General features: G+C 44.8%; 1 protein-coding gene across 2 annotated transcripts in view; it reads left to right on the top strand.

The window, feature by feature from the left end:
- Nucleotides 1-25823, top strand: part of MDM1 (Mdm1 nuclear protein) — a 72623-nt gene that overhangs the window by 15824 nt on the left and 30976 nt on the right. Inside the window, exons 6-9 of one of the 2 annotated variants that reach the window (XM_040344042.1) lie at nucleotides 1626-1783; nucleotides 10819-10918; nucleotides 20772-20810; nucleotides 21709-21884. In XM_040344042.1, the coding sequence (XP_040199976.1) occupies nucleotides 1626-1783; nucleotides 10819-10918; nucleotides 20772-20810; nucleotides 21709-21884 (473 nt within the window). The remainder of the gene's footprint in view (nucleotides 1-1625; nucleotides 1784-10818; nucleotides 10919-20771; nucleotides 20811-21708; nucleotides 21885-25823) is intronic. The other variant, XM_040344043.1, reaches the window with a different exon arrangement.

Here is a 25823-nt window from a genome sequence, read left to right on the forward strand (position 1 = left end):
AATTATCAGAACAGTTCAAATTCGGATTGTTCAAAAATGATCGACTAATTTGAATTCTGTGTGAAGAATAGCTGGTTGTTAAGGAGCGGGCTGTGAAGCTATCCACCGCGTCCTTAACAACTGATGACTCATCAGTTGTCAGTTTTTTCCCCCGCAGAGAATTGAAATCTAAACAACAGAATGCCGGTGTTCTGAGGAGAAATGCCCCTTGTCAAATAATCCCCGCCCTGTACTGCACAAGTGCAGCGCTTGCTCAGTACAGAGCCGCCGAAAGCCGCCAAACATAGGAATACGTTCCCGATGCTTTTGCAAGTCTGCAAGGGGTGGACTTGTTCATGAAGGGATTGTGTGAGTGGTGGATGGCAACATAAGGTGGTGTGTTTTGTAATGATGGGCAGTGCTGCCACGAAATCTCCTAAAAAAAAATCTCTGCTATTCTTCCTACACAAGTTAAGGGCAACACGTGTAGGAAGAATAGCAGAGAAATATATGATTAGGAGATGTGTTTGAGTTTCATGACAGCACTGCCCATCATTATAAAATACGCCACCCTTCTGTTGCCATCCACCCCTCACATGCTCCATTAATGAATAGATCCTCCCCTTGCAGAGTTGCACGAGCAGGAGCATGTGGCACAATGTGCCCAGGCGCCGTGTACGCTGCTCCTAAATTAGGATGTTCGGACACTTTCGGCGGTCCCGTACTGTGCAAGTGCTGCGCCTGCAGGCATTATTTATCGGGGGGCATTTCTCGCTACAACACCAGCAATAGAAAAGTCAGAAAAAAACTGCGGGGAACCCCCCCAATCCGTACCAGACCCAAAATTTCAAAAGAAAAATGGCGTGGGGTCTCCCCCAAGATCCATACCATACCCTCATCCGAGCATGTAGCCTGGCAGGTCAGGAAGGGGGGGGGGGGATTTGCGAGCGCCCCCCTTAAACTATATCAGGCCACAAGCCCTTAAAATGGGGAGGGAGCTTTGGGGCAGGGGGACGGGATCTGGGGGGGCCCCCTTGTTAAAGGGGGCTTCCAGATTCTGATAAGCCCCCTGCCCGCAGATCTCCACAACCACCGCCCAGGGTTTTGGGGATGAGGCCCATCAACATGGGGACAAGGTGCTTTGGGATGGAGGAGGCAGAGCCTCCATCCGAATACATCAGAATCTCTGATACACCTGAATCTCTGAATAACCAAAAATGTCTCAGAATTTACATTTGGACCACAACCAATTACACATCTGTATTACCTGCTGTCCGAAGGTGCCCTTGTGCTCATTCATTCAGGGAGTAGGCACCATAGTACATAAAGGTATGCTACTGGCTAGATCACTGGGTAAAAAACTGTCGGAAAAAAAGTAAAAACAAAAAAAATATATATAATGCAGCCACCACATTTAAGGATTGGTAAGCTGCGGGATCTTACTTTTTTAGTTTTGGGTTTAAATACTGTTTCGACACAGTATTTAAAAATATTCTCGTTCAAGAAATCAGTATGTAGTGACCTGACAATTTTTCATTTAGAAAGTACTTTTGCCGGTAAAAAGAAAACACAAAATAAATCAGATCCCTGCACACAAGCAAGATCCTTACTTCATGCTGTGTATTAATGCAAATGTGTGTTTGTAGGATAAAAAGAAGACGGTTGGTGAGGTGAAATCTGGTTCTGCCAAAGTGAACACATCGGACATAGAACAGAAAGAAACTGACCAACAAAATGTTCTAAAAGAAAAAAATCTGAAGGAAAAAATTCTTAAACAACTTTACACTCCCACAAAATATTACAGGTAGGCAATCTTTTCATGCTACTTTATTGAACAGTTTTACTGAATGATTTGGTAGCATAACAAACTGATCGATTCACATATAACTGATGTATGAAGCACAAAGTGAGTAAAATAAAAACATGAAATATTTGATGCAGTCTTTCAATAGAATTAATAAAGTAGTTGTTGTTTTACTTTCTGTAACATAGTTTATTACCTGTTGAACCTGCAAGTAGATACATTATTTTCCACTTCCTCTAACAAGCTAACAACCCTGTTCATTCTGAGTTCAAATTTTTTTATTTTTTATAATTTTTCATAATTTTTGCAGTTTTTCTGCAGTTAAATTGTACACAGTGTTATCCCCCTGTGGACAGGAAATCCTTGGATGGACATGTAGTTTCAAAATGACTTTAAGCAAATGACAAAAAAAAAAAATTAAACCTGCCACAGAAACTTTTACTGCACCAATGCAACAAAAAAGTCCAGTTACGATATGTCCAACTACACCTTGACATGCCCCACTTGGCTTTGTTGCAATAAAGGCGTCTTTCTGGCAACCCGACCATGCAGCTCATTTTTGTTATAGTATTGTCGTATTTTGCGCCTTGAAATAACCACACCATATTTTTCCAGAGCAGCCTGTATTTTCCCTGAGGCTACATGTGGGTTTTTCTTTGTATCCCGAACAATTCTTCTGGCAGTTGTGGCTGCAATCTTTCTTGGTCTACCTGACCATGGCTTGGTATCAAGAGATCCCTGAATTTCCCACTTCTTAATAAGTAATTAAACAGTACTGACTAGCATATTCAAGACTTTGGAAATCATTTTATATCCTTTTCCATCTTTATAAAATGTCATTACCTTGTTACGCAGGCCTATTGGCAGTTCTTTTCTGCTCCCCATGGCTCAGTATTTAGCTTGCTCAGTACATCCATGTGAGAGCTAACAAACTCACTGACTATTTATACACAGACACTGATTGTAATTTTAAAAGCCACATATGTGGAAATTAAACTTTAATTGCCATTTTAACCCATGTGTGTCACACTGTGTGTCTGTACTAAGGCCATATATTACAGGGTATGTAGTAAACCTTTGATCAGGGCAGGGCACACTATGATTGCTTATGACAGTGAATATCATTGTTATAAACAACCATTTTTCCTGAATAAAATCCATTCATTCAGTTTCTACTGGTGTGATTAGCCACAGCTAATCACATGGTACAGATGGACTATGAATGGCCCTGTCTGTACCATGTGATCACTGTGACCAATCACAGAGATCAAAACAATAGTACGCAATGAATTGCATGAATGAAAGCCATTCATTGTGTACAATTGTCATGTGATCTGCTGTGATTGGTCACAGAGATCATATGGCATTGCCATGTCTGGTGGACACAGCGGGTGACAGATCGCGCTGCAGCACGGCCCGTGGGGTGCGTTCGGGGGGGGACATCATATGACATCCTGATCTAGAGAGCTCCCGCCTGGATTATAGTCAAATGACGGCTGGGTAGGAGCTCTCTAGTTCTGAGTGGACATCATATGAAGTCCCACCCAGAACTCGCCTTGCGCACGACCCACGGGACAAATACAGGTAAATGTGTAAAATTTTTTATTTATTTATTGCATTACGAATTAAACTCTTTTAATAGATTTACCATAAAAGAAAAGACAATACTCAGGGATAATATACTGTACATATCCAAGTGATGACACAAATTGTTAAATGAAACCCAGATCTATTTATCTATTAATACTGTAAATTTAGATCCTTTAATAATGCTTTATACAGCACATATTTACGCTGCTTTACTAAAGAAGTTGAGAATGCGTAATAAAAAGTTATCCAATCATAAGCATAGCAAATTCCAGTGTATTTTTTTTCATCTGCATATGATTGGATACTATTGGAAGTGAGTCTCAATATCACAGTTATTATAAAAAGAAAAGGCAATAAGTAGAATCTTGATAAATAATCCTGCAGGAGTAACATGCACAGCTTCTGTGCAGAACTAAGGGTGTACTAGTTAAAGGGAAACCAATTGGGTTTTCTTGACACAAAAGAAAACTGTTCACCTAGATTTTTTTTTTTATAAAAAGGAGTTATGCACATGTTAGACTGATCTATTTCAGAGCTGCATGGGCAGGGCTAGAGCCCTTTCAGTCACTAAAGAGAGAGTGGGCTGTTTTCATAATGACAGTATAAGCCATTTTCAAGAGAGTTGATTTCAAAACATGTAACCTATATAAAGAAGAAATATCTCCAGCACAGGGGACCCTGTGCACATAACCCTTCCCCCTGATCAATTCTGTGTTTCAGATTTTAAATAAAATGCCTGTTTTATTTCTGTCAGTCTGAAATTATAAAGTGCCAGGCTAAATAATAAATATGTTGCAAATAAGTGTTACACAAATACAAAACTGTACAAATGTGTTATTAAAAACACGAAGAATACCTCAAAGTGGATGTAAACCTGATTTTTTTTCTAATTAAGGCTTGCACCTTGTACAGTATAGGATTTCATGTCATCTGTGCCCAGTCTTGTCACAAAGAGTTAATCCAGCTCTGAGCAATCCTCTTATCTTTTTTCGGTAAGATAAAAACTGACACATGCTTCGTACACACGATCAGTTTTCCCGACGGGAAAACTGTGAGGAGAGCTTTTGGCCGGGAATCCTGGCCGTGTGTATGCTCCTTGCAGTTTTTCAGACGGGAAAACTGCCCAAAAACCGCCAGACGAAAAAAGAGAACCAGTTCTCTTTTTCCCACCCGAAAAACCAGCAGACTTTTGCCCGGCGGTTTTGGGCAGTTTTCCTATGGGAAAAACTGCAATGGAGCATACACACGACATCACAGTTTTCCTATCGGGAAAACCGGCCGTGTGTAGGGGGAAAGACTGACCGAGCAGGTTCTCGGCTTTCCCCTCTGGATTTCCGACGGAACTTTTCCTGTCGGAAATCCTGCACGCGTGTACGGTGCATAACAGAAAAATAGTTAGTTCTTCCACCTTGCTGTGAGTGACAAGTAATTTCCTTATCTCATGAAGGAGCCTAATAGAGACATTCTGTGTACTTCCCATCCCCCCTCCTTTCTTCTCCAGCTCTCCCAGGATTGGCTGCTCCACACCTCAGCATGATTGGGCATGCTGAAGTCATGTGGTGACCTTTCTGGGTTTTGTCTGGATATTAGTGATCATAGCAGAAGTTCAGTGTAAGAAATACACAGAAGAAAATGTATGTTGACAAGGGGAGTGTAGAGGTGGGCGGGGAGTCTACTGACCTCAGGACTCCATCCACCGAGCTCCGAACAACAGACCCACCCACAAAATCTTCAGTTTTTCAAATCTCATAACAGACAGAGGGGAGACATTTGACAGGTAAGGATACATGCAGGAGGCATGCATATCTTTATAGATAACCACTATGGCAGTAGTAGCAAGAATGAGAGTGTGTTTACATCCACTTTAATACAGTAAATATTATGTAATACTCCCCCATATCATTCATGCAAAAAAGTGCCAATGTGATGGTAAAACAATGTGATAACTTCTTAATAATAAATGGTGCATAATATGTGCTCAAATGTCCATTATAGGCAAATTTCCAGATTGATGTAGACTGGAATAGATGCTTGTGATAGTGCTCCAAACTTTATAATAAGCACCAACACACTCATGCTCCCCTTTGTAATTATTCCTCACCTCAGGGTGTGTGCACAATTAAGTTTGGTCAATACACACAAGTTGAACCACCCCATGGCTCTGTAGTCTGTGCAGGCTCCTGAACCATTCAGAAAATGTATCCTCAGTGCATATATTAGAAAAAAAAATCTGGATGGTGTTTTATCATTTAAAACCACACTTTATTAAAACATCCCCATACAGGGTACTCACACTTTCAAGGTGCTTGTAGCGCACCAATCTGTTCCAGCAAAAACTATTAAATCCCAATGAAAGCCATAGGTCCGTTGTATAGACATAGCAGGCTGTTCTAACGCTGCTGCTACTGCCCAAGCCATCCTTTCCCCTCCCCAAAGCGTGTTGACACAGGGAATCGCGTATCTTTCGCAGGGGGAGTGCTGGCTGTTGTCCTCTCGAAGCCCAAAATATGGACATTTCTATGAGCAGGGCTCAAGTCCTGCGGGAACGCGTGGGAACGGAGTTCCTGCACTTTTTTCACAGCAGGAACGCAGTTCCCTTTGCAGGACTAGAGCAGCTGAGAGCAGCCGAGCCGAAGCCAATCCTTCGGTAAGCAGCGATGCCCAGCTCGAGTCACTGTCAGGGGCAGGCAAACCTTAGTAATCCTTTATGTTACTGGCCGCTTCCTGTATATGGATTCATCAGGTAGTGTGCGGGTATTCCGTCACTTCCTCGATGCCGCAATGTCTCCTGGGAGCTTTTGTCATTGTTCCCAGGAGACATTGCAGAGGTCTGCAGCGAGTTATCGTGGGATTTAGAAAGAACATGTTTAGTAATTATACATATGAGCGTATCATTTTTTTTTTTTTTTTGGTGGGGGAGTGGATCTTGGGTGGGAGTTCCCACGCTTTTTTCCCCAGGACTTGACCCCTGCCTATGAGGGAGTTACAGTCATCACTGAGCCCCTACCCCTCTCCATTCTGCAGTGCTGTGTCTCCTCATCTCTCACAGGGACTGTTCAGACTAGGGCACTGTGCTTCCTGCAATCTCCTACATGTAGCATTCTCCTTGCGTAGACAGCAATTGTTTACCTCTTAGTGTAGTGCAGACCAAGCATGGATATTAATATCTGAAATATCCCTGTCTGACAGTGGATAATAAAGACATTTCATAAAAGTCAGAATTGTTAACGCACTTATTTTTCTCTAATAAAATACGTGGCGGCAGCTGTTGTGGTGTTTCATTGGTTAACCACATAGTGTCTATTACTTGTGGTCTGCAGGCACTTAGATTGTGGTTCCACAAGCTGAAAAATGATTGTGCTGGGTGAGGATGAGAGCTATCATCATGTGTTGGTGGCAGCACAGTGAGATCTAACCTGCAGTATATCACATATTGGAGGCAGCGGCTGGGATCTGACACCGCTCTTTTCACAAGCAGGAGTTATGTAGGCTCTGTATGCACTGCATGTCATGCTCCCTCCCCTCTCTTGCACTGTTAGTCAGAACGCCATCTCTTTTGTTTAGCCTTGTTGGATGGCGGTGGCAGAATGCGGACAGTTTTCCCACCTGGCTGTTTAGAAACCCTTCACATATTTGTGCTATGTGCACAGTGACCCCTGGGGGATTTAAAAAGCTTTTTTTAACTTCTGGCAGTACTTCTTGAGCTAGGTTTTTATCATAAAAAAACTTTCTTAAAGTGGAACTTCACTCTCTCAATTAACATTATTTACTTTTAGTCCTCAATCCGCTAGCATTAAAAAATAGAGTGTTTTTCAAATTGATTTCTCAACAAAGCATGAAGACATGGATGAATGGGGGAGTTTGCTTTGAATATTAAAAATCAATAAAATTATGTTTTTGGTGCTCAGATGAAGTGAAGATCTGCTTTAAAAAAAAAGTTTTATGTTTTGAGTCATTTTTTTTTTTTAATTGCTAAGATTGTAAATAGAATTTTAGATCTCTTTTTTTACTATTTATAATATTTCTATTTTTACAAATAATCATCTGATACAGGGTGCACCCATGACACTGGTCTTCCAGAACATTTTTTTTTAAAGGAGAGAGCATAGCAGAAGCTGTTTGATTTCAGACTGTCTCTTTAACTGAAAGGTAATGCAGAGAAAAGGGAAGGGAGGATCCCTCATCCAATCAGCTATACGTGTAATCAGGGCTTGAGATTTATAAACAACACATTTTTTTAATTTTTAAATTGATATTAGCCTGGTGAAATTTGAAAAGCAGCATAGAGACCAGCTTCTTTGACTGCAGTAATATAAATGACTATACAAATCTGATTATTTTTTTATTTTTTTAGACTTGAACAATAAAATAAATAGATCATAAATGCAAGTATATCAGTGAAAATTATCTTTACTTCCTAGCGGAGTGCATTCAGCACTGAATTCTACTGTAGGATGTTTAGCTTTCAGGTATGGGTCAAGGCCGTGTGGTGGCAGTTCGTGGGTTGCTAGTTTCATACTAATTCTACTTTCATAGCGATCATACTTTTGATGGTTAATGTTCATATGCATTATAGCTTATCTGTTTCGGTCTCTTTATTTTAGGGAGACTTCAGGGTGACATTAGCACTTCCAACTGAATGGCTATCTCCTGTCTCTTGGCTCTTGCTTAGATAAGGAATGTATGAAGTCCACAGAATGCTACACATTTCCAGCAAAACTAGGGTATACTAGCAATTGTGATATAGCAGCTGCTAAAGATACCAAATGCAGTATATAATACATGTCATATCTAACAATATATTACACTATTGCTGTTTATTGTTACAGCCTAGTCCCACTTTGTATGTGTCTGGCTCTGAGATCTGCACAGCATCCAGTGAACAAATGTGTCCAGCTGCATTCCAGCTCCTGGGAGATATATTGCTTGAGAACAGACACTTTGCCTTGTGTTTCATATCCTAGTGATCAGGTTGAGGGGCTACTATTTCAAAACCTTCAGAGCAAGCAATGTAAAGCGCAAGCAATGTAGAGGTCAGGGTTTGACAATTTGGCAGACAAGCAGTACTTTATTATCAAGCCTGATAACCGCTAATGAATCGTTAATTCAAAGAAACTGAATATTAGGATGCAAGGCTGGATGAGTGAAGATCCAGCAATACAAAAAAAAAAAATTCCAGAAACCGGCTGATGGTTATCAAGAACCTAAAACTAGATACAATATAGAATGGTAACTATAGAGGTGTTAGCGTTCTTGCAAGTTTTTGAGAATGGCACAAATATTATTTTCACAAAGTCTGCTGCCTCAGTTTTTTTATGGCAATTTGCATATACTCCAGAATGTTTTGAAGAGTGATCAGGTGAATTGCAATTAATTGCAAAATGCCTCTTTGCCATGAAAATGAACTTAATCCCATAAAAAAACATTTCCACTGCATTTGTGAAGAAGGCTTCAGGGCGTCCAAGAAAGTCCAACAAGCGCCAGGACCATCTCCTACAGTTGATTCAGCTGTGGGATCGGGGCACCATCAATGCGGAGCTTGCTCAGGAATTGAAGCAGGCAGGTGTGAGTGCATCTGCATGCCCAGTGAGGCGAAGACTTTTGGAGGATGGCCTGGTGTCACGAAGGGCAGCAAAGAAGCCACTTCCCTCCAGGAAAAAACATCAGGGACAACCTGGTGGTCTGCAAAAGGTACAGGGATTGGACTGCTGAAGACTGGGGTAATTTTCTTGGTGAATCCCCTTTGCAATTGTTTGGGGCATCCAGAAAAAAAAACCTTGTCTGGAGCAGAAAAGGTGAACGCTACCATCAGTCCTGTGTCATGCCAACAGTAAAGCATCCAGAGACCATTCATGTGTGGGGCTGCTTCTTAGCCAAGGGAGTGTGGGCTCACTCACAATTTTTCCTAAGAACATAGCCATGAATAAAGAATGGTACAAAAACATCCTCCAAGAGCAACTTTTCCGAACCATCCAAGAACAGTTTGGTGAGAAACAATACTTTTTCCAGCATGATGGAGTATCTTGCCACAAGGCAAAAGTGGTAACTAAGTGATAACTAAGTTAAAAATTTGGGTCCATGGCCAGGAAAATTCCCAGATCTTAATCCCATTGAGAACTTGTGGTTAATCCTCAAGAGGCGGGTGAACAAAAAAGCCCCCACAGATTCTGACAAACTCCAAGCATTTGTTATGCAGGAATGGGCTGCCATCGGTCAGGATGTGGCCCAGAAATTCATTGACAGCATGCCAGGGCAAATTGAAGAGGTCTTGAAAAATATAGGGGCCAACACTGCAAATATTGATTCTTTGCATAAACTTAATGTAGTTGTCGATAAAAGCCTTTGACTCCTATGAAATGCTTGTAATTATACTTCAGTAGACCATAGTAACATCTGACAAAAAGATCTAAAAACACGGAAGCAGCAGATTGTATATTTGTGTCATTCTCAAAACTTTTGGCCATAAACTCATTGGTAAATCCCAATATGCATAATTATACATTATAGAGGGTAAATTAGACCTTATAATATTCTTGAAGTTGGTAACCGTCTGCCATACATTGACAAAGATGACGACAGACAATTTTAGGCACTGTTTGTGACAGGAGGACACAGATAGACTATGGCCTCGTACACACGGCCGAGGAACTCGACGTGCCAAACACATCGAGTTCCTCGGCCAGTTCAGCACTGAAGCCACCGAGGAGCTCGGCGGGGCGAGAGCTCCCATAGAACAACGAGGAAATAGAGAACATGTTCTCTATTTCCTCGCCGAGCTCCTCGTCGGCTTCCTCGGCCGAAAGTGTACACACGACCAGTTTCCTCGGCAGAATTCAGCCAGAAACTCGGTCGGAAGCTAAATTCTGCCGAGGAAACTGGTCGTGTGTACGGGGCCTGATACACACCAGCAAAAAAGAATCTGGATGATTTGCCAAATAACTTACGAGACACCCGGGTTGATTTACTAAAACGGAGAGTGCAAAATTTGGTGCAGCTCTCCATAGAAACCAATCGGCTTCCAGTATTTTTGTCAAAGTTTAATTGAATAAGCTGAAGTTAGAAGCTGATTGGCTACCATGCACAGCTGCACCAGATTTTGCACTCTTCAGTTTTTGTAAATCAACCTCACCATGCCTAATTCGTGATAACTGGGTGGGCATGGTTCATTTGCAGTTTCTAATTACAGTGTTAAGAATGTAGAAAGAACATGTTTCAATGGTAGAGCATAATACAAATCTAATTACAATACTGTTAGCACAAGCCAGGATCAGCACCTGGCTACAATATGTGAGCTTCAGATCTTAATGCTATTCATGAAAATATCCTTGACAGAAAGTGAGAGATCAAAGGAAACTTATTATCATAATGAGCCAATATCTGTAACACAAATGTACACAATGTACATGGACCTTAGAAAATCTAATACCATATTATTTGTTTTGCAGGAAAGCAAAAACAGAATATTCTGCAAATTTTTTATCTCCTTCAGAATATAATTACAAAGATGGAGCTTGGATAAAAGCAAAACGTCAAGTAAATGATCAAGTGAGTGAAATGTATTTGTTTAGTTTTTTTTAAATTGCTCCACTTAGAGGTGAAGATGGATTGGCATGAATTCAAAGAGAAGTATGACCAAATCTTTTCTGGCTATACTTCGTTTAGGGCCACTGGAGTACATTTACATTTGTTCCCCTCTTCACTACACTGAAGATCCTAAAGGATAAATCATAAGGCAATTGCTAAGGTCAATTTAATAAAGCTTAAAAGTTAAATTGACCTTCTCGATCATGTTACATGTTACCCCATATTTAGGGTGTAATGTGTTACATGCTCCAGTAGTGTCTTCCTAAACAGGAGCTCCAGTAATTTTTGTGTTTATTAAAAGCAGCTACAAAAACTGTAGCTGTTGACTTTTAATAAACAGACACTCACCTGTCTCATGATCCGGCGATGTGCTCACCCGAGCAGTCCCTTCTCTCTGTCTTCTGCCCCCGGCACCAGCATCTCAACTGTGGGCACTCTGCTGTGACAGCTTGCGGCTTCACACCTGGGTGCCCACAGTTCATGTGCGAGCTGTGCTACGCCTTGTGAATGGTCCCAGTCTCCTGGCACCTGTGACGTGTACCAGATGACTGCGGAGAGGGAGGGGAGAACTTCCACTCGGATCGCCTAAGTGATCTGAATGGAAGTGGGAGCGGGTATCTGTCAAAACTAGGTATACAATCCAACCTCCCCTAAAAAAAAGTGCCATTTGGGGAAGAGGAGAGGGGGAGGAGGCCTTAAAGTGGGATTTCCCCTTTTGGATGGGGCTCAACTTTAAAGTGTAACTAAAGGCAAAACTTATTTTTAGCTTTTGATAGAGTGAGGGATTAGAACGATTGTCAATTGTTATTGCTGTCTGTGCCCCCGTTAAGGCGATTCACCATCTCTATTTGTTCTGTTTACCAATATCATTGAAAGTAAAAGAAATTTACAAATTTTGGATTGACCCCAGAAAAGTAATAGAGGGGAAATCTTCCAATAGGAACATTAGTTCTGGTGACATAAGGGTGCCCAAAAAATTCTCTTAAAGTGGTAGTAAACTCTATACTACCACTTGTACCTACAGGTAAGCCTATAATGATGCCGCGTACATACGGTCGTTTTTTGTCTTGTAGAAAACGTTGTTTTTACTCATGAAAAAAAAACGACGTTTTTCAAACTTTATTTTAAAAAACGACGTTGCCTACACACCATTGTTTTTTCAAAATGCTCTAAGCGCGGTTACATTCAGCACGTACGGCGGCACTCTGTTCCATTCAAGCTCGCGTCATAACTTGCTTCTGAGCATGCGCGGGTTTAAAAACGTTGTTTTAAACGTCGTTTTAGCCTACACACGATCATTTTTTATGACACAAAAAACGACGTTTTGAAAAACGACATAAAAAATTGAAGCATGTTCGAATTCTTTTTTCTTCGTTTTTCAGAAGACATAAAACAACGTTTTCCCCACACACGGTCATTTTAAATGACGTTTTTAAAAATGTTGTTTTCTTTCGTCACAAAAAACGACGCGGCATTAGGCTTACCTGTAGGAACTGTGAATATCTCCTTAATTCTCAGGCCTCGTACACACAACCATTTTCCTCGACAGAATCCATCAAGAAACTTGGTGGCAGAGCTTTTTTGCAGAGGAAAACGGTCGTGTGTATGTTTTTCATCGAGAAAACTGTCGTGGAACTCGACGAGAAAAAAAGAGAACAAGTTTTTCCTCGTCGGGAGTCTCAATTTCCTCGTCGTGTTTCTCGTCGGGCTGGTTTACGACGAGAAACACGTTCGCGTGTATACTTAGAAACCCACGCATGCTCAGAATAAAGTTTGAGACGGGACGGCCCCTTTCGGTAAAAGTAGGGTTTGTAATGGAGATAGCACATTCGTCACGCTGTAACAGACTGAAAAGCGTGAATCGTCTCTCACCAAACTTTTACTTAACACGCAGTAACATGAGATTAGTAAAAGCAGCCCCAAGGGTGGCGCCAGTGGAATCAAACTTCCCCTTTATAGTGCCGTCGTACGTGTTGTACGTCACCGCGTTTGAGAACGACGAGATTTTGTCTTGAAAGCTTGTCAAGATTCTCGACAAGCCTAGCAAGGAACTCGTCCAGGAAAACGATGATTCATTTACGACGAGTTCCTCCGTCGTGTGTACGAAGCCTTACAGTTTAGGAAATATTCAGAGTGCATGCAGCCAATGACCTCATTGGCACACGTGTTCTAAAGGCCCGGCTTACAGTGCCGGACCTTCAGAGCCATGCCGGAAATGGCGACCCCTGTGTCTATGCGTGCGAGTGACGCCATCATGGCTCTGGGGTTATAGACCTCCCTTTTCTCTTTCGTTCATAGACGGACACAGCCTTCATTGACCTTAGGGTTATGCTTCTTCCTACCAGGAGATTTAGGCAGAATTCTACAGCACTTAAGGTGTTAAAAACTTTCCTTCATGCCGCTCCTCCCAGGGGGCGTGGCTCCCCCAGGCATAACCCACACCCTGCTCTAGCAGCTCCAGTTTGTTTTCTGCCTAACCGACAGGAGAGTCAGGCTCTCTCTGGAGTCCTGGACTCTGGAGTTTTCTTGCGATTTTTCTTGCAATTTTTATTATTTTGTTTCTGCATTTTTGAATCCTGCGATTCTTCTATCAACAGCCGACTGGGTGACAGGCTGGGTCCTCGACCCTTGTAGTCCCCCCAGGTTCGGCCTTCGAGTGTGTGCCGGCCCTCAGCTCAGCTTTGGGACGTCCACGACAGGCCCCGTTGCTCCAGGGGCGGCCGGGGAACATCTTGTTCTAGGGCACACATATGACCGGTCTCTATGGCTTTGTCACAGTGTGTCTGGCCGACAGCCATGCCGTTCGCGGACGTTGGTTCTGCCTGGGATACCTCCAGCCGGGTAGTCGCAGGACAGGTAAGTAGTGGCCCCTTACTCAGGTAAGTGGTCTGGCTGGAATTTTCCCTTGGGAGGTCGACTGAGGGTTTTTCCTTGCTTTCCTCTCTCCCTTATTCCTCTCCCTCCTTCCCCCTTTGGGTGACGGCTGTACGGGGGGGGGGGGGGCTTTTCTCTGGGGCTCATTTTCAGGTCCATGGTATGGCGGGAACTGTTTTGTGTCACTGCAGGGGACTGTGGTGGACATTCTGGACGTTTTTCTGTGTGCTGTGTGCTGTATTTTGTGTGCTGACAGTTTGGGTACACTGGGCCAGATTCATGTACAATGGTGCAGATTTGCACCGGCGTGGTGCATCATTTTTAGACTACACCGGTCCAGCGCGGAGCGGCAGTTAGGTGATTCAAGAAACTTTTTTTGTCTATGATGCCCCAGCGGGGCGGATTTTAGACGGCGTAAGGCGGGGTAAGGCCAAATGGGAGTCACCCTATGCTAATGAAGTGCCGACCGTGGCGCAGGGGTCACGCGGGGCGCATCTTAGACTGCACATGCTCAGTGACATCCAGGGGTAAATGCCCCAATCTGCACATGCTCAGAACTGCGCCCTGGCGTGACCCCTGAGCTACGCCGGCCCACTACCAACGCCCAGTCCATAAATCAGCCCAGACTTCCGCCCTGCAGGTGCAAATGTACTGAAGCTTTTTTTTTCCAAGCTAGGTCGTTTGCATTGTGGTGGGGCAGTTATGGCTGATGAGGAATCCTCAGGTGGGCGGATGACCAATTTCAGCCCAGAGGAGAGGGCTGTAATTATTGAGGGCCTCTCCCAACATGGGGACCGCCTCTATGGGCCACAGAGTGGCTGCCCCTGGCATGTTGGCACACAGATGTGTTGTCCAGCAAGTGTTGCTGCTCAGTTCGTTTGTAACGCTGCTGCTTTAGCTGCTCTCCAGCTGACCTCTGCAAGTTTGGTGCAAAGTTACCCCTGCTTTTATGAGGTGTAACTTGGCGCCGGAAATTTCAGCTCCACGCACCGGGAGTAGCCTGCGCCGGTCAAGCTTAAGTTGATGAATCGGCCCAAAAACCTAATTTGCATATTTAAAACACAAAAACCATGGCCGCGCCAGATCCGACCAGCGTAAATCTGCGCCAACGCCGCGCCGGTGTGGAAAGGTTACACCGAGGCGATGAAGTCTATTTGGAGGCGTAATCTGGTTCTCTGGGTACAGTGCAGCGATCCGCCAGCGCAAATCTGCACTTACGCCGCGCATCTACCAAAAAAACGGTGTAAGTGCTTCATGAATCTGGCCCACTGTCTTTTTAAATCTGCGCCACGGCGGCCATTTTGCCGGAGCCGCGATTGCATTGTTCGGCGGCCATTTTCTTGTGGCCAGCGCTGTTTTCAGCTCTAGTTCGGCCTCTGGTGGCCGTTTTGGCGAGGAAAAAAGACCGCGAATCCTCTGAGGGGACAGACGCATCGCTGCAGCTTCTTCTCAGCACACACTTGTCCTTCACAGACCGCGCTGTACCAGGGGGTTGGTGAGTCCCAGGGGCCCCATACTGTTTCTAGCGGCCGGGAGGTGACCTGTGGGGGACTTTTTTCCTGCCCTTGGCAGTGGGGGTGACACGGCAGCTACACTATGGAGCCTGAATCAGGCCCCTCATTCCTAACAATGCCGGAGTTAACCCTTAACGCCCCTTCCCCTGCCACATCTGTTGAGACGGTGTCGGCTGTCCTGGAGTCCTTTCTCACCAGGTTTGAAGCAGCCAGTGGTCGGTTGGGGGGTAAAAAGCGCCCCCCCCCTGAACCTGCTTCTGGGGACATATCTGACACAGAATCTGACAATGCTGTTGCTGCTTCTGGTTCTGTCATGTCAGAGGATGCGGGCTTAACCCACATGGACAGCGAGGATGACTCTGCTGCGGAGTCGGCTGACAAGGAATTTGTTGGGGCTCTTATTACTGCGGTGAGACTCTAAAATTAGAGGATGTGGCGGAGACACCGGCGGTGTCAGTCCCTTTTGGATTCCGCAAAGCACCGCGTACCGCTAAAGTATTCCCCTGTGTTCCTTATTTGGACACTATGTTGTATAAGGAATGGGATACACTGCAAAAAGTTTTTACTGTTCCTAAAAGCTTTGCTACCCGTTACCCCCTTGAGGAGGACTTCTTAAAAAAGTGGGTCTCTCCTCCGTCAGTGGACCCTCCTGTGTCCAGACTGAGCAAGGCTACTACGTTGCCTGTGGAGGGGGCTCCTGCTTTCAAGGACCCCGCTGATAGGAGAGTGGAGGCCGTGGCCCGCTCCCTGTTCTCGGTAGTGGGTTCGGCGGTGAAGCCGGCTCTGGCCGGAGCCCTGGTGGCACAGACGCTAACTGAAAGGGCGATGCTCCTGCTGCAGGAGCTGGAGGTCCAAGGTGCTTCCGAGTCCTCTAGGGACCTGGCTGAACAGTTGGTTCAGGGTCAAAAGTTTCTCTGCGAGGCGGCCATGGATTCGATACCTTTGCTTTCCAGGGCTTCCGTCTACGCAGTGGTTCTGCGCCGCCTTGTGTGGCTGAAATGCTGGTCGGCTGACCAGTCCTCAAAAAAGGCCTTGGTGGATTTGCCCTTTAAGGGCGAACGGCTTTTTGGGGCGTCCCTGGATGACATCATTAAGGATGCCACGGGTGGTAAGAGCACGTTGCTCCCACAGTCTGGAAAGGGTAAGGAACCTCGCCGCAAGCAAGGTCCTACTTTTACTACCCCTAAGCGTTTTTTTCGTGCGCCCAGCGCGGCGGGAAAAGGTCCGCAAGGTGCTAAAGCCCCTGCTGCCGGGCGTAAGCGCCCCTGGTTCCACAAACCCAACAAGCCTGCGGACAAACCTGCTTCCGCATGAAGGTCTGCCCCCGCCCGGGTCTCGGGTGGGGGGACCGCTTCACAAATTCGCGGATCGGTGGAATTCTCTTCTATCCGACCGTTGGGTTTGAGAGGTGGTTGCCTCGGGGTACAAGATAGAGTTTCTTTCTTGTCCCCCAAACAGATTTTTTCCCTCCAACCTCCAGCTTCCTCCGGATCGTCGGCTAGCCCTGTCCGGGGCTGTCCAGGATCTTCTGGACAGGGGGGTGGTTGTGCCGGTTCCCTCGCAGGAACGGTTTCAGGGGTTCTACTCCAATCTGTTCGTGGTCCCCAAGAAGGGAGGGGTTCGCCCTATCCTGGACCTAAAGGCCCTCAACTCCTTTGTCAAAGTGCAAAAGTTCAGGATGGAGTTGGTCCGATCGATCATAGCGGCCCTCCACCAGGGGGACTTCATGGCGTCCTTGGACATCATGGACGCATACCTGCATGTTCCCATTTGCACAAGACACCAAAGGTATCTGCGTTTTGCGATCGGGGAGGACCACTATCAATTTGTGGCCCTCCCGTTCGGTCTGGCTTCGGCGCAACGGGTTTTCACCAAGGTGCTCGCCAAGATCCTGGCCTTGCTAAGGCAGCGAGGGATCGCTATCGTGGGATACCTGGACGACCTTCTCCTGAGAGCTTCTTCAGGCTCAGAGTTAGAGGAGGACGTGTCCATCACGTGTCGGACTCTCCAAGAGTTCGGCTGGATTCTGAATCTCAGAAAGTCAGTGTTGGTTCCGTCCCAGAGACTAGAACACCTGGGGCTGGTTTTGGATTCGGGGGAGGCAAGAGTGTTCCTCCCATCGGAAAAACTGGAGACCCTGCAATCTGCAGTGAGACAGTTGTCGACCCAGAAGTGGTCATCTCTTCGCTTCTGCATGAGGGTTCTGGGTCTGATGGTGGCCTCCTTAGAGGCGGTTCCGTATGCCCAATTCCACACCAGGGTACTACAGAAGGAGATTCTGTCACGTTGGAACAGGGTCCCATCTTCTCTGGATCGCCAGATTCGGTTGAGCCATCTGGCCAAGTCTTCCCTGACGTGGTGGCTGACGTCTCCGGTGCTTCGGTCCGGGAAGTCTTTTCTTCCGTGCCGCTGGACAGTGGTCACGACGGATGCCAGCCTCTTCGGCTGGGGGGTGTCTGGAGGCACCCAGTCAGCCCAGGGGCGCTGGACTCGGGAGGAGTCCCGCCTGCCGATCAATATCCTGGAGCTCCGAGCAATCAAGCTGTGCCTTGCCAGGTGGTCCCTGGAACGGCAGGGCCGCCCTGTCAGGATCCAGTCCGACAATGCCATGGCCGTGACGTACGTCAATCATCAGGGCGGCACAAGGAGCTCGGCTGCAGCGACGGAGGTCGCTCACATACTTTGGTGGGCCTGAAAGGTCCGTTCCGGCTCTGTCGGCCGTATACATTCCGGGGGTTCAGAATTGGCAAGCTGACTTCCTAAGTCGCACGACTCTGGATCAAGGGGAGTGGTCTCTCCACCCGGAGGTGTTTCAGAGCCTGTGCCAAAAATGGGGCACTCCAGACGTGGACCTTCTGGCGTCCCGTCTCAATCGAAAGGTCCCACGGTTCGTGGCCAGGTCAAAAGACCCGTGGGCGGACGCGTCAGACGCGTTGGTGGCTCCCTGGGGTCACTATCACCTGATTTACGCCTTCCCTCCTCTAAGGCTCCTCCCTCGCCTGCTGCTCAGGGTGAAAGCCGAAGGGATTCCAACGATCCTGATCGCCCCAGACTGGCCACGTCGCTCTTGGTACGCGGACCTGGTACGTCTGGTGGCAGATGCCCCCTGGTGTTTGCCTCTGAGGGAAGATCTCCTGTCTTAGGGTCCGATCTTCCATCCTGCTTTACGGTCACTGGCTTAACGGCGTGGCTGTTGAGAGCCAGGTACTGAAGGACCGGGGCCTGTCGGGCCCGGTAATCTCTACCATGCTGCGTGCACGGAAGTCCACTTCTCAGAAAATTTACCATCGTACATGGAAAGCATATATCTCTATGTGTGAGGAGATGAAGTGGCACCCCCATACTTACGTGGTGTCCCGGATCCTGCTGTTCCTGCAGCGGGGAGTGAACCAAGCTCTTGCCTTGTGCACGATCAAGAGCCAGATTTCTGCTCTGGCTGTTTATTTTCAGCATCCCTTGGCAGCGCACTCTTTGGTTCGCATGTTTGTGCAGGGGGTCCGGCATGTGACCCCCCCGGTGCGCCCTCCGCTGCCTTCTTGGGACTTGAATTTGGTCCTCTCGGCGCTTCAGCGTGCCCTCTTTGAGGACATTCGGGAGATCCCTTTGCTGACTCTGTCGCAGAAGGTGGTCTTTCTGGTAGCTATTACCTCTATCAGACGAGTGTCTGAACTGGCGGCCTTGTCTTGCAAGGCCCCCTACTTGATCATCCATCAGGATAAGGCGGTGCTGCGCCCGCAGCCCTCTTTTCTTCCGAACGTCGTTTCGGCCTTTCACATTAACAAGGACATTGTTCTTCCATCCTTATGTCCTCAGCCGAAAAACCCGAAGGAGGCCACTTTGCATTCTCTGGATGTGGTTCGGGCCCTTCGAGTTTACTTGTCGGCGACAGCTCCGTTCCGGAAGTCGGACTCGCTGTTCGTGTCTGTGTCCGGTCAAAGTAAGGGCCTGGCAGTCTCGTCGGCCACCATTTCAAGGTGGATCCGACAGGTTGTGCTTCAGGCCTATGCCCTGAAGGGGCGGGCGCCTCCCTTTCGGGTCACGGCGCATTCGACCAGGGCGATCGGGGCCTCCTGGGCTTTCCGACATCAAGCCTCTGTGTTACAGGTGTGTAAGGCTGCGACCTGGTCGTCAGTCCACACTTTTTCAAAGTTTTATAAGGTGGATGTGAGTGCATCTTCTGATGCCTCTTTCGGCCGCAGGGTGTTACAGGAGGCAGTTTAAGGTTGGAGTTCCTCCGTTGATTAACTCCGGTTTTGTTTGGGGTGTAACCTGTTTTTTGCTGTGTTGTTTTCCCACCCCTCGAATTTTTTTGACACTGCTTGGGGACGTCCCTAAGGTCAATGAAGGCTGTGTCCGTCTATGAACGAAAGAGAAAAAAGGATTTTTGTACTCCTTGGTTTGTACTGCTTGTTACGAACTGAAGCTGCTAGAGCAGGGTGTGGGTTATGCCTGGGGGAGCCACGCCCCCTGGGAGGAGCGGCATGAAGGAAAGTTTTTAACACCTTAAGTGCTGTAGAATTCTGCCTAAATCTCCTGGTAGGAAGAAGCATAACCCTAAGGTCAATGAAGGCTGTGTCCGTCTATGAACTCAGAGAAATGGATTTTACAGTGAGTACAAAAATCCTTTTTTTCTATCCATAAAAAAAAAAAATGTTTTGCTTATAGTTCTTCTTTAAAATCTTTTGGCTGGCAGTAAATGTGAGTTTCTATGGGGTGCCTATTGAGGAGGACGGGAAAATAGTTATTTTTGGTTCAGAAACACTGGTAATTGATGAGTTAAAATACTGATTTATGAGGAAACAAAACCGTCTATGGTAAAATAATGATTTAATGTTAAAAAATTGAGCATTTTTATTTAAAAATTAAGAATGCACTTATGAAACACTTATGCTGTAAATTCATATGAAACTATAAGCAAGAACACAATTTTGTTTATTTTTTGATAAGTAGTAATCAAAGCTCACGTCTATTTTCATTAATTTGAGCGTGGCATTGTGCTTTAATGACATTTCTTCCAAGAGCTGTTGATTAGGTTTGTTGAACTTGAAAAGTACACAAGGTATCTGACTTTTCAAGCTGTGATAGTGCTCATGTGTCGTTTGAAGTGATCTCTCGAGTGATTTTACATGTGATAAAGAGGCCACTTTAGCAACATATAAGTATTATCACAGCTTGAAGATGCAGGGCCATTGTGATCATTACAGTTACAGCATTCTTGTTTCAACAATGGTTGTAAGAGAAGTATTAATTATTTATTTATTTTTGCATAATTTTAGTCCTGCCTTTACTGCAGTTTAATTATCTAGTATCAGTAACTAGAATGCTTGGCTAGGTGGCAGCAATGAGCTGTGCTTTGCTTTTTTCAGGTTGATGCTAATGATATGGTTATAATAAAATGATGATTTGTTCTGTGTTCCTTCCTTTAGGACTCTCCTCTCAGTGTAGGCTCCATGTGGGTCGCTGAGGTTGGTTTGTTCTCTCCTGAAACTACTTTACTTTTTTATAGTTACAGTAGTTAAGCATTTTCAGTGCAGACTACTCTACAAGGGCAGATTTGTTTTACACGATTCATAGGTACATTAACTCTGGAAACAATGGGTAGAACAGGTAGAGATTTTATTTTTATACTGTTGCGGAAGAGTATAAAAAGTGGGAATATTAAATACACATTGTAGAACAATCTCAAGGAGGGGGTTTGTGCGGAGAAGTTCATATAATGGGGGAAATTTACTAAAACTGGTGCACGCAAAATCTGGTGCAGCTGTGCATGGTAACCAATCAGCTTCTAACTTCAGCTTGTTCAATTAAAGTAGAAGTAAAGGCAAAACCTAACTATAAACCTACTGTCAGACACATTCTAGGCCTAATCTATCTAACCATGTAAAGCAGTGATGGGGAACCTTGGCAACCCGGATTTTTTGGAACTACATTTCCCATGATGTTCAACTACACTGCAGAGTGCATGAGCATCATGGGAAATGCAGTTCCAAAACATCTGGGGTGCCAAGGTTCCCCATCACTGATGTAAAGAAAAGAACACTATACTTACCTATTCTAAAGCTGCTCCAGTTCTGTATCCAGCGGCACCTTCTGTGTGCAGGAGAAAGTACGTCAATGGGTGGGAAACGCCTGGGAAGTGACGTCACTCATAGACTTACTAAGGGGCTTCCGATGTCGGCTGCCTGATTTTCTCTCTTCCTTTGCAACATTATCCCCATCACATAGTGTTTGCGCATAGTTTATTTGGGTATGCACACTGCACCAAAATTGGGGTGCTTGTATTAGATGTGGAGTGATTATAAGCTTTTAACCATTTATATTTTTATAATGAATTAAAAAAACTGTTTCCGTGCTGTTGAGCAGGTAAAGGAACTGCGAGAAAAGGCTGAATATTATAGACGCCGAGCTCAAGGAACTCATTTCTCCCGGGACCACCTTAATCAGATAATGTCTACCAACAATAAATTTTGGGATGTGTCTTCTACTGTGAGCAGCGAGGAGGATATGAGCAACAATATTAAAGCTTTAGATTTGGCTGGGTATGTCTGGCACGTTCCTTTGTAGTTTTACCCAAGTGTGTTGTGTACTGTGTAATGTGTATTGCACTTTGAACGTGTATGTTCTGTCACTATAGGATACGTTTATTTTTCACATAAGAGGGAGGTGATGTGGACTTTTGTCATGTAAAACTTAACTGACTTAGAGCCTTACATGCAGTGTCATAAATTCACCGTAATGATCTTATCCAAAAACCACCTTAAATCTTCCTTTCATTATATTAATGCATGTTATATATTATATATGATCCCCTGCACAACAAAAATCAGAATAGGAGTGGGAAGCTGTGCAATGTGAACCATTCAGTCACAATATCATTGGGCACTGCTGCCATTATAGCATGCTTTCAGGCACTTAAGTTGAAAGAAGGACCTTTTTAGGTAGCCTACAAGAGGGGGGAGCCCAGGGTGATGTGTTAATGCTACATACCAAACTAAAAGCACATAGATAATTAATGTTAATAGTTCAAATGCTATAGAAGGGAGATCTAGGGGCTGTCAGCGCGAGTAGCTCTTGGAAGCCCTGGATCTGGTTCTGAAGGCTACTTTAATAGACCTGGGCTGGTCGTAGCTGGCACTCAATAGACAAAACCAGACAGGACCGTGGGATCTGATTAGAAAGCTGAATATTTTTATTGGATAAAAACAAATGCAGACTTGCATCACAGCAGTCAGGAATCAGCTTGGGACAGCTTAAAATCAAGGCACTACAGTCCGGGCAGAGAGGGTGATGCATAAACTCATCAATGCCAGCTGGAATTCACTGGATCAGAGAAGGAGGGAGGCAGTAACGCGTTTCGAGGGTGTGTTAATGCTTATTCTTGAATAGTGGTATTAATTGGGCTATGCAGTGTGGTAGAGGTATGCACTGGCTAAACTAAATTAGAAATACTGTATTTATTGGCATATAACACTCACAAAATAGAGGGTAAACTGTGCCTGTGTGTTATACGCAGGGGGCTGTGGAATTTTTTTCCTGAAACTTCCCTCTTAAAGTTAGGGTGCGTGTTATATGCCTGTGCGTGTTATACGCCGATAAATACGATATTTAGACAGGTAAAATAGTTCACTAATGGTTTGTGATTTTCATCTACATGATTAGCTGCTTACTCAGTGTTCTGATTTAAACCTAGCAGAATGATATTTAGTTTGCTTAACCACTTCCATACTGGGCACTTAAACCCCTTCCTGACCAGAGGACTTTTTGCGATTCGGCACTGCGTCGCTTTAACTGACAATTGCGCGGTCGTGCGACGTGGCTCGAAAACAAAATTAACGTCCTTTTTTCCCCACAAATAGAGCTTTCTTTTGGTGGTATTTGATCACCTCTGCGGTTTTTATTTTTTGCGCTATAAACAAAAATAGAGCGACAATTTTGAAAAAAAAAAAATATTTTTACTTGTTGCTATAATAAATAGCTCAATTTTTTTTTTTTACGTTTTTTTTTATCCTCAGTCTAGGCCGATACGTATTCTACATATTTTTAGTAAAAAAAAAAAAAAAAATCGCAATAAGCGACTGGTTTGCGCAAAAGTTATAGCGCCTACAAAATAAGGGACAGAATTATTATTATTATTTTTTTTTTTTTACTAGAAATGGCGGCGATCTGCGATTTTTATTGGGACTGCAACGTTATGGCGGACACATCGGACACTTTTGACACATTTTTGGCGCCATTCACATTTATACTGCAATCAGTGCTATAAATATGCACTAATTACTGTATAAATTTTTTTTTTTACTAGAAATGGCGGCGAGCTGCGATTTTTATTGGGACTGCGACGTTATGGCGGACACATCGGACACTTTTGACACATTTTTGGCGCCATTCACATTTATACTGCAATCAGTGCTTTAAATATGCACTAATTACTGTATAAATGTGACTGGCAGGGAAGGGGTTAACACTAGGGGGTGAGGAAGGGGTTAAATGTGTATCCTAATTAGTGTTCTAACTGTGGGGGAGGGGGGGTGACTGGGGGGGTGACCGATCTGTGTCTCTATGTACAAGAGACACAGACCCGTCTCCTCTCTCCCCTGACAGCACCGCTGTCTGCGAGAGCCGGGAATGAGAGATGATCTCATATGTAAACATATGAGATCATCTCTCATTGGCCGCACAGATCGCCTAGGAAACGGCCGCTCCGATTGGCCGTTCACGGCGATCTGTGACTGGCTGTGTCCAAGGGACACGGCCAGCACAGCAGTTCCCCGCTGCGCGCTCGGGAGCGCGCGCGGGGAACGCGAAAAGGGGCGGCCGTAAAAACACGGCCTCCCAGAGATTCAGAGCCACCCGGCGGCCGTATATAGTCGTACGGCCGTCGGGAAGTGGTTAAAACAGAACTTTGGGAAGATTGTCCTCCACCCCTCTGTACTCTGCTTGTATTAGATGTTTTTTTTATTTTTTCTGGGAGTGGGTACTTAGTTTTGACAGGTACCTGCTCCCACTACCACTCACGTAGACGATTTGAGCGGAAGTTTGCCCCCTCATCGCCCGCAACCTACTGAGACACGTCACAGGTCACAGAAGGCTGCGGGACCATTCAGAGTGCATGTATAGCAGTAAATGGGCTGTGAAGCCTCAGGGAGTCACAGCCAGCTTTAGGGTGCCGGGGACCTGAAGAGTGGTGAACAACTGACCTGAGTGAAAACAGCACTGGATCCTTGGACACATAAGTGTCTTTTTATAAAAAATCTGCAGCTACAGTATTTGAGTGACAAATATACACTGCACACTTTTACTTAGGTACAGTTGTGCTCATAAGTTTAAATGGCTTCAGCCAAACACTAACCATGAGTGAAAGAAAAGTTTTTGTGCTATCATTCATATTCTCTGAAAAATGGCCAAGAAATCCTAAATTCTGCCAGCAGCAATGTATATACAAAATATAAATATTATTCAAACAAAACAAAACAGAACAAAAATCAAACCAATAAAATCCACATGACATCATGATGTACAGTGGGTATAGAAAAGTATCATCCCCCTCTAAAATAATCAGATTTTGTTTCATTGCAGCCTAAGATTAGGACAGACACGATTTTTTCCAGCTGTATTTACTCAGTGCAACTTATAACACCCAAGTGAAAGATATAACACCAACATGTCATGAAAAAAAAAAAAACAGAATCGCTGAGTTGGAAAAAGCACCCCCTTGTGCCAGTATTTTGTTGAATCACCTTTTAATTACAGCCTTTAGTCTGGTGGGATATGTCTCTACTAACTGTGCACATCTAGACTTTGCAATCGTTTACCACTCTTCTTTGCAGAACTGCTCAAGTTCAGCTACATTTGATGGTGACCATTTGAGGACTGCAGTCTTCAAGTAATTTCACAGATTTTCAATGTGGTTTAAGTCTGGGCTCTGACTAGGCCATGCAAGGACATTCACCCTTTTCTCCTTTAACCACTGTGTGGTCAATTTTGTTCTGAGCTTTGGGTCATTGTCATGTTAGAAGGTAAACCTTCTTCCCATTGATGACTTTCTGGCTGAGAGTATGATGGTATTTTGCCCCATCCATTTCTCCTTCTATCCTGACAAGCGCTCCAGTCCCTGCTGCAAAACACTCACATGACAGGCTATTACCACCTCCTTGCTTTACTGTAGAAATGGTGGTGTTTATATTGAAAGCTGTATTGGATTTCCTCCAGACATATCGTTTGGTGTTGAGCCCAAATAATTCAATTTTAGTCTTATCTGACCATAACACATTTTCCATGTGGCCTCAGAATCTTAAAGGTGTGCTTTGGCAAAGCTCAGTCATGACTGCATGTGGCCTTTCTTGAGGAGTGGCTTTTTTTCTTGCAACCCTCCTATACAAGCCACATTTGTGGAGAATTGGTTATATTGTTGTAACATGCACACAATGACTATTCTTTTTCATAAATTCCTGCAACTGATTCAGAGTTTCTGTAGGCAT

Source organism: Rana temporaria, chromosome 3 (genome assembly GCF_905171775.1).
Source record: "Rana temporaria chromosome 3, aRanTem1.1, whole genome shotgun sequence".
Classification (NCBI taxonomy): domain Eukaryota; kingdom Metazoa; phylum Chordata; class Amphibia; order Anura; family Ranidae; genus Rana; species Rana temporaria.